Here is a 12,406-nt window from a genome sequence, read left to right as displayed (position 1 = left end):
GTGAACGGCAGGGCTGCGGAGCGTCTGAGGCAGATCTTGGTGCAGGATCTTGCAGGGCCATGGCCATTAGCCACTTTTTCAAGGGATGGTGATGCAGGACTGCCTGCCTCGGTGCCTCCTTTTTCTCTCACTTCGTCATATATCGTGACCTGTTGTGGGTAGTGTTTTACCTCAGGTGGCAAGATCGCTTAAGCTGAAAATTGCCAGCTGCTCGTGACCATATGCGATTTCCAGGGTTCGCAAGGGGGAAGAAATGTGAGATTGTTGTCTCTCCTATTTTTCTGGTGGTTGACGATGTGGGCTTCCAGTGCCTGGGAGCCAGTGGGAGGGGGAGGGAGGTCGAATGAAGCTGTTCGGAGAATATGATAACTGACGAAAACCTTTTTTCATCAGATTGGCCCCCTCGCTTCCGGGAACCCTTGACGGCCTGACCTGAGAACCTGAGAAAAGAAAGGAAAAAGCAATTATGCTCCTCTTCAGATCCACCGATGGGATCGTCAACGTGCTATGCGGGCGGGGGTGGATGCCAGCGTGCGGTACGGTTCCTTTGGGTTGGGAATTCCGCCAGATCATCGTCCCAGAGTCCCCAGATTGACGATCGGGGCCAATCTCACGGCTGTTGCATAAAGCAACTCTGAGAGACGGGCATCGGACGGGTTCCAGCCGCGCAACGTGAGTCGAGATGCGATTTGTGGGTTTCCTGACTGAGAAAAAACAACAACACTTCTTCTGTCAAGATGATAGAAATTCTGTGATGACCATGTTTGCTTGTCATGAACCCTTGTCGACGGGGCTAGTCGATCAACCGCACCTCCTCAGACAGGACGGCCGTGCCGCTCATAGGCAGGTTTGACGGGTTGCGCAATGCAAGGGAGGTGTGATCCCGCCGAACGACGAGACGCCGGCCCCGGTCCAGGTTCACGCCCCCGACGTTATCACCAACGCCGTAGGTTGGATCACCACGGGGAACGGCTCCCGGACAGGTCCGGTCAGGGTGGTCTCACATACACCACTGGCGAAAAACCGTTGCCAACGGGCTGGAGCCAGGCGGGATCGTATCATTGGGGAATCTGACAGGCCGGGGGTCGTTGTTCGTTTGCGGCCCCGGTGGTTGGTGTTGAGAGAAAAAGCAAGCATGCCCGTATGTATCTTCCTCAATCGACACTGTGTCGTGATAAAAGGCCGGTCCGGGTGGTGTTTGCTTGCAACATGTTTGCTTTTTCCTGTAAGCCTGCGCGGGGCGAGACTTTTTAAAGCCGCTTGATATTAGTTGATTTGTCTTGCTCATGTCTCTTCTCGCCTGCTGACCTGTCACTTGTCTCTTGCCTACACGAGAAAGTGAGAAGAGACGATATGGACGAGGAAAAAAGCAAGGCAACCAGCTGCGATGTCTCTCGTCTGGCGAGGAAGTAACCGTTTGTACCGATACATCCGTTCCAACGGTGGTCCTAAACTCGCTGATGGGCTTGTTTTTGTCGCCCAATCCTGATCGGGGTCATTCGGCGAGGGTTTCCGTCATCCTCAGGATGAAACAGGCTCAGCTTGGGTAATGCACAAGATCTCTGGCGACGAAGAGAAGAAAAGAAATAGGTTACATGGTGGTTCGGGGAAGATGTTGACGGCAGAAAGACAGATGCACGACGACGAGAAGGTGTGTGTCTGTGAGGCGTTCTCCTCAGTTTCGGTGTCGTCTTCGCTTGCCTTGGCTGCAGACGCCGGCAGTTAGCTGATGTCACGTGGTGAATCTTCCCCTCCTTCCTTGAAACGGCGGACGATGATATAGCGATGGATTAGAAGGCATTCAGATGTGATTGATCATGAATTGGCGATTTGGAATCGGTGGTGAGGGCATTCAGGGGCAAGAGAAATCTTGGTTCGGAACTTTTGTGGCCGCTGATGCTCTCGATGGCGGTGTTCCAGCCCTCAATCGAACCGAAAGGCGATGGAAGTCTATCTCAACTCGAAACTTAGTAGCTGTATTACCATTATATCGTGTTACTGAGCATGCAATGTAATCATTGTTGTGTTCTGACGATGGTTTCGCCATCGCAGGAGGTGAACGACGACCCTGTGATCGTGTTTGCAATGCTACACAGACCTTCCTGCTTGAATTGAATGAGAGTTGTGCATCATGCGTAAAAGTAGCAGCGGCTCAGTTTTGTTGCACAATTGAGGCTGGTAAACACAGAGACGTTGAGGCTAAGGACGTATTCGATGATATGGTCTCCATACCAAAGCCACCACCAACCATCCGAATAGCCACAAGAGAGGGTAAATGAAGAGAAACAAAGAGAAATGTACATTTAACAGCTCTTAAGATCATATTATCAATTCGCTTCGACTTCCAAAAGCCTAAATGATGTTCATGTGGACATAACTAGTAGCTATCGTGAGCTTGATCTCAGTGTAAGTGAGCTCCACAGAGGGGCAAAACATCACCAAAAAACATACAACACCGGGCATTCGCCGGTCGTCACCGACCCGACTACTACTCCAGCCCTCATCAGCTTAACTATGGGAGAGCGGACGGGATCCCGTGTTCTCCGATGGGTATGGTCGTATGTGATGGTTTGCGAAGCCAGAGATGTGTATGAAGGGTGGCACTCAACTGTGTCCGCAAGAGTGACAACCCCAATCGATCGAGAGAGTACTAGGTAGTTTGCGGAGAACAGTACAGTTAAGATCAATAATGAAAGGTGATTTACGGTCTTGTTATTAAAGGAATGTCATTACTAGATTTTCAGCAACTCCATCGAGGGGAAACGTTGGTGTCAACATTTGCGCCTCCCATCACCACTCTCATGTAACCATCCACAGCATATGCTCATCAACTCATGTGCGCTCCCCATTGTCAACGCCCACGTAAAGCCATGTCTGTATGTATATACCGCCCTTGGACAACGCCAAACAAAGAAACTTCCCTTGGCCGGCCAGCCAGCCGATCCGGACTGAACCAAGAGTGCACCGCCAACCCATATTCATATTCCAACGACGCAAGTAAAGACAATTCGTATCCTCCTTTTCTATCATACAAGCATAACAAATGAAACAGCTCAATATTTTCCGCCCATTCTTTCGAGGTCAGCCTCCTCTAGTACAGGACTATTCACCCTCGCCGCTCCTCCTCTTTGGACCGAGCTCGTTCCAATACTCGTGACACCGCCGCCGAAACTCCAACTCCCCCAGCTGTCCCGGTCTCTGGACTCTCTCGCACATCGTTCTGTCAAGTCACAAAAGTCCTTCGAATCCTTCCCCAAGACGACGCCTCTGGCGGGGTTCCGTGGCGGTATGAACCCAGCCGCGAGGGCCAGACTGACATTATGCCCAACGTCTATTGACTGTTGTCTGAATAGCGCAGTTGGGTTGACGGGACTGATGGGACTGGCTGGGCTTACGGGTGGTGGCGGCGGCGGGAGTGCTCGGGTTGGAGGCGGCCCGGGACATACAAGGTCTGGTATGCGGAGCGGAGTGTCATGCGGACGAGGAGGCCGTGATGGTGACGGGTAGGGGAATGCACTGGAGATGTTGGAGACGGTCGTCGTCGTGCGGTTGCTGGTTGCGCTTCCTATGCTCACCGTCTTGATAGACTTTCCATGGAAGCTGCTCGACAGCGGAGAGACGGGAGGTTTCGATGAACGGTATCCTTTCTGTGCGAGCCTGGCGCTCACCGGATCGGCAAAAGGAGACTGCGGGAAGCCGCCTGGGCCATGATAACTGACTGGAGTTCCTGGGAAAGAGCCTCCCGCGTCTGACGTTGTCGTGCTGATCAATGAGGGAAGCAGATTCCGTTCTTTCAGTCGGGGTGGTGGCGTAAGTGTGGTATGATGTGTACCGTCGTGCGTTGAGTCTTCTGGAGATATGAGGGGCGTGGGTGAGCTGGCTTGAGGAAGTGAGGGGTGCTTGATTTCGCTCTTGATGCTCTGAGTGTAGCCACGACGGGAGCGGCGTCGCCAGATACATATCGCAATTGCTATGATCGCAATCATGACGATGCCACAAGATATCCCAATAGCTATCTTTGAGCCTAGGGAAAGACTGCCGCTAGGTCGTCTCCCATGCGATTGATTTGAAGTTGATGCGCCAGATGTTAGTGCCGAGTGACTGGAAGATGTCGATACCATGACCGTTGTCGACGTTGAGGAGGGCTTCGCAACAATGGCACTTGTGGCCCAAAACCCCTCCTCTGAGGTGGATGGTCTTGAATCGCTCTGGAAGAAAGGCTTTGAACACTCTGCGTAGTTGATGACGGCCGAGCAGTCGTACTCTAAAGGAGGCGGTCCCGGATCTTGAACTGTTCGAATGCCGTTGCTATGGACCAAGGTCAACAACACAGCTGGCGGAGATGGGGCGGAGCAACTCACTTATGACAGGTATTGACGATGTAATTAACACCAGCTAACAGGCTGTCAGACGATAGCCCGATGTCATTGACAGAAAGCTCTACTCACGATCCTGCCCCATGGACGGGAACACCCCGCAAATCGACGAGTTGCAGCAATAAAGATCCCACAGCTGCTTCGTGTTCTCAGTCTTTGAGAGAATCCCGCAGGCCTCGGTCCATTTTGAATCTCTGAAGCCCGGTACCAGTTTCTCAAGGAACTTTCGACCGCAGCTGTCGATGCATTGAGGCGGATCTGGAACATTGGACGCTATTTTCCCCCATTCCCTTGCCCGGACTGCAGGATAGCAACCACTCCCCTCCGAAGCCGCCATCGCTGGGCGAGCCGGCCTACGCCGGCGGCGGCTGTGAAGCAAGACACTTCAGGTTCGGCGTTTCCCTCAGGTGAGTGCGACAATGTAGATATTGTAAGCTGAGTCGGTGTACACGCGGCTTTGGTAAAGGCAGCGACTGGATCGTGGAGAAAGAGTCGGTGTGAGCCGAGAGGGGGTTGGCGGGTGCTTTTTCACTTTTGACGAGTACTATTGATAGCATTCGGGGGCAAAACTTGATGGGTAGTGGGGAGTCCTTGCAAATGCCGCCCCCGTTTCTATATACTGATGCCAAACGCGAGCCAGCCGTCCCTCCCACGGAAGACTTGGCTGCCTGAGAAGGTGGACAATGGGATGGTGGTCATCCAAGCATGATCGGGGTGGCTACACTGCTGTGTCTGCCCGCGGGTCGCAATGGCCTCGTATGGCGCGCCAGTCACACAGCCCTCAGAAGGTTGGGAACAAGAGAACTGCACGCACCCGACTGGCCGTGAGGATATGCACATAAGGGATGAGTTCCGCGCGGGCTTGCATCTTCACGTAGGGAAAGGGGACTACGGAAGTGAGATACCCACCGCAACAAGCAGATATGTAGATGCCCGTTGGCTTGCAGGAAAACCCAAGGATGCCTGCTTTTCCTGGAATTCGAGTCCTGGAACTAACTAAGCTGAGAATTTCGCACGGTCTGGTTCTGAACTCGAAGAGAGGCAGGTTCGGGAAACCGGAATACTTCCTCCTCAGCTTTCACCAGCTCGTATCGTGAAGAACCTATATCCAAGAATTTTGGACTTTTTGTTCAGATACACCCGAAGAGCCTTGCCCATCTCATTTCAAAGTTGATCTTGCAAGAGCCTGTAGAATCTCTGGATGGGCCTGCGCTCGCAAGGCTCCTGTGTCACAAACGGCCTTACTTCGCACAAACTCAACAGGAGGCACCGCGGGAGAAACAGAGTCGAATTCCAACCAGTCGGAGGCTCACTCAACAGACCTTTCTTTGCCCGACGACATTTTATCAAAGCCTTTTAGGAATCTTGGCCCGTCAGCGTTGCTCACTAAGCTTATACGGGATTGCCTCCCCGCGTGGACGAATCATTTTGAGGTATCACGAACGGGTCGGGATCTTGGAGGGGATGAAGAAACACAGACCACGGTATCACATTGCTGGATCCAATGAATTTCGGCCTTACGCGAATGACCACAGACACTGTAAGACTCGTGCGAGAGCATTTCTAGGTTGGAGTTAGCGTGGTAGTACCGGCGGCCAATTTGGGCCTGTTCCAGCTTTGCTTTGCTGGCTCTGGATCGGCTTCGCATGGAATGTCTCTCGATTGAGTGCCCTTCCTCGTGGGAGGATTGCTGAGCGATTTTCGACCGGTGGTGTGATGCCCTGGGCCAGCCATGCGACCTGTGACGATGCTGGAGGGATAAGACCAGGATGAAAGCTGAAGCATGGCCAGATGCTCAGCAGTGATTGAAGGAACGAGTTTAGCTGATTTGAATGTTTCCAAAAGGGCAAATGCTTTGCGTTCTAGAAAGCTGGGCGTTTGGTGGAAATTCGTTGGTATCCAAGTCCAAACAGCCCAGTATGCCCCTACCCGTGATCTGCTGGCTTTCGCTGCGCCGTTTGGCAAACCTGGAACCAGGAATTCCCGCAGCCTGGCCTGAGCGGTCTGTAAACAGACATGGGCCAGGAAGCATCGGTAGGCCTTCCTATGAATCATTTTGTCTTGTCATTCGAGATATCTTAATTCCCCCGAATCACCGAATGAGGGCAGAGACAAGGGTGGAGAGTAAGCCCTTGCGAAAATCTTGGATAGATCGACGGTCCGCCAACCGCTCCGATCCACGAAGATGATAATCGTAGGGCTGTACGACTCACGTGGGAAATGTTCCGCATAATAAAGCCTCGCAGCTTGGGATGTGACGTTACTGAGCCCTGAGGTGTGATTCTCATAGGTGTGGCGTACGGTGGTTGGGGATCGACGGCCGCCGGCTGCAGCTGGAGAGCCGCTGGTTCGTATGCACGGAGAATATTGGCTCGCTTCTCTTGGTATTGGAGAAAGAGGCGCAGTTGAATCCTTGACCAAAAACGTGTTGAGTGGCTGTAAGGCTCTCAGCTTCAAGAAGTAGTGGGTTTTATCAGATTCGTATCGAATGTGTGGCATCCTCACATATGAGCCTCGGATGCTTCGATATCGGCGCTTATGCAGGGGGAGAATGAGGTTGAAATAAACCCGAGGCGTTGTCGTCACTGGGGACTGTTTTGTCTGAAGGCTGTCACAAGATAGGTTGTAATAGACGTTTAAATCTTGCAGGTTTCTGTTTAACACAAGTTGCCCACGGCCTGTGCCGCAGGCTCAGAGATCCGAGCTGCGGGGTGTTCAATTCTGAATAGTCAAAAATCTAGTAATTGCTTATATCTTCCTCACCCACGAAAAAAGGTCCAACTATACTTGATGCGGATGCTGGTATTGGTTTTCAGAAGGGGTTTGCACTTCAAGGCTGGTGTTTTTGGTTTCCAACTTCCGTAGCTAACGAGGCCCTTTCAATCAGCTTCTCAATTGCTCACAGAAACTGCGAAGATACGACTTCGTATATGATTAGAATCATGTGCGCAAACATCTCTTCATCTTAAACGTCGTGATTCTCAGTGCATAGAAATCGGTCAGTTGTGTGGCATGAGTGAAGAACATCTTCGTCAATCATCTGACTGGTCTCACGGCTGAGCGGACAACCTCAGAAAACCCCAAATTCGGCATGTTCATCTCCCAAGTCCATGACCGTAGAAAAAAGGTTGAATGACAGCGCCTGCTGTCACAGTCAACTTTGTTCCTCACGGCAGGCTCACAAAGAGCATCTAAGTGCTGGTAGAGTAGAAAATTGCAGCTGCGACGAGTGGCAGCGGGTAATCGAAAAAAAATAATTGTGACAGACAGTACTCTGTAGTGCTACTTGAGTTTTAGCCAGAATCCTCGATAATTGGTTGCTCTCGATAAACGATCATTTGAAGACTCGGCGATCTCCCGGTGCTCCAGGCTCCTTGCGCCGGGCAAAGACCCGCTGGCATCGGCACTCGGAGCCCACTACACCGACACCACAGCAGGTCCCGCTCCGATCTACAGCGGTCCAATAGCACCGCTCTCGCAACCAGAGCTCCAAGCTTCCTTCGTATTCGATCTCAACTTTCCCATCCACCTTCAACACCACGACCACGAACGCGCTTCACGATCGCCTTCCCTCGCACGAACCCTCAGCCAAGATGTCGGTAACGCTACACACAACACACGGCGACCTGAAGATTGAAATATTTTGCGAAAGCGTGCCAAAAACAGCAGAAGTAAGTCCTCGGCCCATCCATCTCGCCGTCAATGAACAAATCGCTAACAGAAAACCTCCTCCGCCAGAACTTCCTCGCCCTCTGCGCCTCGCACTACTACGACTCCTCCCCCTTCCACCGACTCATCCCAAAGTTCATGGCCCAGACCGGCGGCCCCGCCGAGCCGACCCCCGAGAACCCCAAGGGCGGCCGCTCCATCTGGGGCGGCGCCTTCGAGGACGAGATCCGCCCGGCCCTGAAGCACTCCTCGCGCGGCATCGTCTCCATGGCCAACAAGGGCCCCGGCACCAACGGCTCTCAATTCTTCATCCTCTTCGACAAGGCGCCGCATCTGGACGGGCTGAACACCGTGTTCGGCAGGCTCATTGGGGACGACAGCACCGTCACGCTCGCCAAGATTGAGGCCGTCGAGGTGGACAGGAAGAACCGACCCAAGGAGCCGGTGAAGATCGAGACGGTCACCATCCACGCGAATCCGCTTGCTGGTTGACCACGGACCTGGAAATGCTATGTGTTTGAGAGGGAAGCTGCGTTTTTGGCAGCCTCGGACTGTTGATTTTGCTGCCATGATACCCGTACGCTATTACCCTCCCCTGCCGGCTGAGCCGCCGCTGACCTTCTCAAGATTAAATTCTAGATTCAAAGAACATTCGCACGGCCTATCGCCATTAAAAACAGATGCTCGTTCAACCTCAGCCCTAGATGAAACTCTTCTTATCAGCAGCCCCCTCAAATTCCATCTCAACCACCTCTTCAGCCCTCGGCCTTCTCCCGTCCCCCTCCAAGGTCCACATTACGTCGTTCCACCCTCGATCAGCCAACAGCCTCATCCTCTCCTCGTGCCCGATCTGCGCCCCGTACAACGCCCTCCAAAATGGCCTCGCGACCTCTTGTCTGAGCAGCACCACGGCCGCAGGCGTCACGACCTCCTCTAGCGCCGCAACCCCGCCAAGCCAGCCGGCCGCCCTCGCCCACTCCACGGCCCCAAAGCTCGAAGATGGTACCACTCGCGGAAGTGCCTAGGTACGGACGCGAGGATCGAAGTGCGCAGGTGGTCTTCCGTCAGGGTCCTCTCGAAGAACTCCTCACGCGAGCGGAAGAGCAGAGGAAAGGCTGGGCGGTGCGCGGTTCCGGGGAGGGCGGGGAGGCTGATCCTCAGGCAGCACATGCCGCCGCGGCTTGGTTCTGAAGGACAACTAAGGGACTTTTGTGGGTTTACGGGAATCTTTTTTGGTGTAAATGAAGGGAACTCTCGGCGAGAATTGTGAGCGTGATGCTCTTCTGATTAGAGCCTCTTCATCGCCGTGCCGTTGCCATGAAAATGGCAATAAAATAGATCAAGTGAATACCCGAATACAAACTACCTCTCGTGAACAAACGCTTTGAATACTTATCTCCTGTGACTACCAAGAAGTGGATGGCATCCGAAGCGGTCCAGTTGGTGAGGTGTAGATAACCAAGGCTATTAGCATCACGAACAAAATCACACAAACGTCATCAGCTCATGGCATCGAGACGTGTTCATCAAGACTAGCATTCAAGCTCTTTGAAAAGGCGATCTAGTCTAACATCCAGTGTGATATGAAACCCGCTTGTCCCCCCCCCCCCACGAAAGTTTCATATTGATATTGAGAAGAGGAGTCCTTCCTCCACAACGCTGGCAAACGCTCCCGAGCGAACGCAATTCCATCGCATACCTCTTTGATGCAAAGAACCCGTTCCATCCAGTCAGTCGTCTTCACTCCCCCAACCGAGAGAGAAGGTAAAAAAAAAAGCACAATTTGGGATATCATGATCTCCAGAGCAATCGAACCACGCCTCCCTGAAAACCTGCAAAGAAGAGACCTCCCGCCGTTTTGTGTCATTAAAGCAAGCCGCTCCCGGTGTGTTGTTTGAAAGAAAGTCATAAATTGAAGCCAATGGGTAATCGTGGCCTCGGCAACCTGGCCTCTCCACCATTCAGCCGACGCGCCGCCTTTTAGTGCCACGATCAGGACTGCCAGTGTACGGGTCAAAGCCGTCGCGTGCGATTTCTTCCGTTCCACTGCTCTCACTAGGAGTGTTGGTTGCATTGGCAGCCGCAACACCGCCGTTGGGTGTAGCAGCGTCCAGGGAAAAGTTGAAGTCGGTTCCATCTCCCGGAAAGACGCCCCCTTGGAAGGCATCATCACCTTGGAAAGCATCTTGGTTGAGGAACTGGTCAATGTCAAGGTCAGACCCAAAGTAGCCGTTCTGGTGATTGATGTTGCCGTTCTCGTCAATGCCAGGAATCCGACCGGAGGGGCTCAGGGGGCCCAGCATGCTTGAAAGGTGGTCCAGCTTGGCAGCTTGCTCTTCTTGCATCCGCTGAAGAGCGGCCAAGTCGGCTTGGTTGCATTGGATATGCTGCAGGGAAGGCGGAGGTTCGGCTGAACCCATGATAGGCGAGAGTGAAAGGCCTGATGTGGCGGGCATGGAAGGCGCGTCGGTGGTAGCGCTGACAGATGGAGCCGGCGGTCTGGGAGAAGCGGAGACGGAGGGCCTTGTTGTTGGCGTGTTGCTGGTGGGCGTCGCGGAACGGCCAGCCATGATGTTGAGCATCTTGGTGCGCTGGTCATTGCTCATGGTGACAGGGGTGTTGTTCACGACCTCGGGCAGGTCAATGTTGGACGATTGGTTTGCATGGTTTGCGTTGGTGTTGTTGATGATCTTCATCATGCTCTCGTGGGGGTTGGTTTCAAGCTCCTGAGCCAGGTAGTTGCTGGGGGAAGATGCATGGTCTCCAGGTGACGTGTCGAAGAGCTCTGTTACTGTGCCCATCTCACGGTTGTTGTACGGCTGGGGCGTGGGCGCGCTAGATGCTGGGGATGGAGAAACCGTGTTGGCACGGCCGTTTGGAATTGGCGGCAGAAGCGCTTGTCTGCGCTTCGCGAGGTTCATGTTGTTATTCGCCGCAGACTGCGACTGGATGTAGTCTCCAAGGTCCACCACACTGCCCTGAGGCACAGAGCTGTTGTTGTTGGCATTGGGGATGATGCTCGCCAGCAAGTCGTTCACGCTTTGAGCGCCTGCCTGATCTTCGAGCGTCTTCCTAAAGACGTTGGCCAGGAAGTTAAGGATAGCGTTGATAGAATTTTGGTGACGATCGTGCTGGCTCTGGAAGACGACGGCCTGATTGTACAGTGCCGAGTTATCTTGCTGGATCCGCTGGATGGCCGACATAATCAACCTTTGCTGATCCCGCAGCTTGGCCAACTCTTCGCGAATGAGGGCCATCTCCTTCTTCTGGATGGGCATGTCCCCCGCAGGCGGGAGGGCTCTGCTAGACGGAGCGCTGGTGGCGCCGAGTCCTTGGGTGACCCCGTCATCGATAACAACATCCTCCTCGCTGTCGCCCTCGATCTCTACATTCTTGGCGCCTTTCTTGCCCTTGTTGCCGCTCTTGGGCTTGTTGATGAGCCACAGCAGATTCGGGTGGCCGCGACGGAAGAACGGGTTCGAGTACTCGCTGGGGCTCTTGTTCTTCCGCTCGCTCGCGCGCATGGAGTTGTCCGACAAGCCAACGCGCTTGTGGAAGCCGTACATGTTGAGTTGTCGCACAAATGAGGCGTAGTTGTTGTGCTTGAACAGATCGGGAATGAGCTTCTTCGCGAACTCGTCCTCGTCGAGAACGATGAACGAATCACCCTTCTCGGACCATCGAATCAGGTCGGAGTTCTTGTCGTCGTCCAAAAAGCTACGCAAAGGTCAGTACGTCACACAGTAAACAATCCCCACACTCAGCGTGCTGATCGCATCGCTTGGGAGGGGCACGGAAATCTCTGACCTGCTGAGCTTCTGGACGAAGGGCGGAATTTGCTTCCTCTTCTGCTGCGCCTCTCTCATGGCCTTGCGAGCCATCTCCTCCAGCGCCTCGATGTTATCGGTGGCGGTCATATTGCCGTTTGGTTGTTGCTGCTGCTGTTGCAGAAGGGCGTTGTCGTCACCAACGAACCAGGGGTCGGCGGCAGAATCGAAATTTGGCCTGGCAGCGGTGGGCACAAGCGCCCTGTTCATCTGTCTTCGTGCAAGAGCATTGTTGGGGCTCGGCGTGGGCTGCACGAATTGCTGTTGTTGGCCGGGGACAATGCCATACGAATTCACGGCTGGGGGTGCGGTTCCGTCGACAAGGGCGGTCCCGTCTGCTCCTCCCCATCGCAAAAACTGATCGCCCGTCGGGCTGGGGAAAGACTGCTGAACTGCTGGCATCGGCATGGCAGGTGCTGGTGATGTTCCTGGGGCTGGTCTCTTTCGGGGGTTCGAAGACATGGGTATGTACATGTAAGTATCGCAAAGGTGCGAGCGAGGGCCGTCGAGAAAAGGACCAAGTCGCCGTGATAT

General features: G+C 53.7%; 2 protein-coding genes across 2 annotated transcripts; one reads left to right on the top strand and one right to left on the bottom strand.

Moving 5' to 3' along the window:
* Positions 1-7,969: 7,969 nt before the first annotated feature.
* On the top strand, positions 7,970-8,537 carry CYP10 (Peptidyl-prolyl cis-trans isomerase-like 3; the record flags this gene model as incomplete). The annotated part of the gene is made up of 2 exons (XM_036634954.1): positions 7,970-8,047; positions 8,115-8,537. The coding sequence occupies 2 exons, from the start codon at positions 7,970-7,972 to the stop codon at positions 8,535-8,537; spliced, it is 501 nt and encodes a 166-aa protein (XP_036500118.1).
* A 1,469-nt stretch (positions 8,538-10,006) lies between these two features.
* Positions 10,007-12,280, bottom strand: hsf1 (Heat shock factor protein; the record flags this gene model as incomplete). The annotated part of the gene is made up of 2 exons (XM_036634953.1): positions 10,007-11,762; positions 11,853-12,280. The coding sequence occupies 2 exons, from the start codon at positions 12,278-12,280 to the stop codon at positions 10,007-10,009; spliced, it is 2,184 nt and encodes a 727-aa protein (XP_036500117.1).
* Positions 12,281-12,406: the final 126 nt, after the last annotated feature.

This window comes from Colletotrichum siamense (assembly GCF_013390195.1).
Source record: "Colletotrichum siamense strain Cg363 chromosome Unknown KSG_Cg363_contig02, whole genome shotgun sequence".
Taxonomy (NCBI): domain Eukaryota; kingdom Fungi; phylum Ascomycota; class Sordariomycetes; order Glomerellales; family Glomerellaceae; genus Colletotrichum; species Colletotrichum siamense.
Note: the sequence above shows the minus strand (reverse complement) of the source record. Positions and strands in the feature narration are given on the sequence as shown.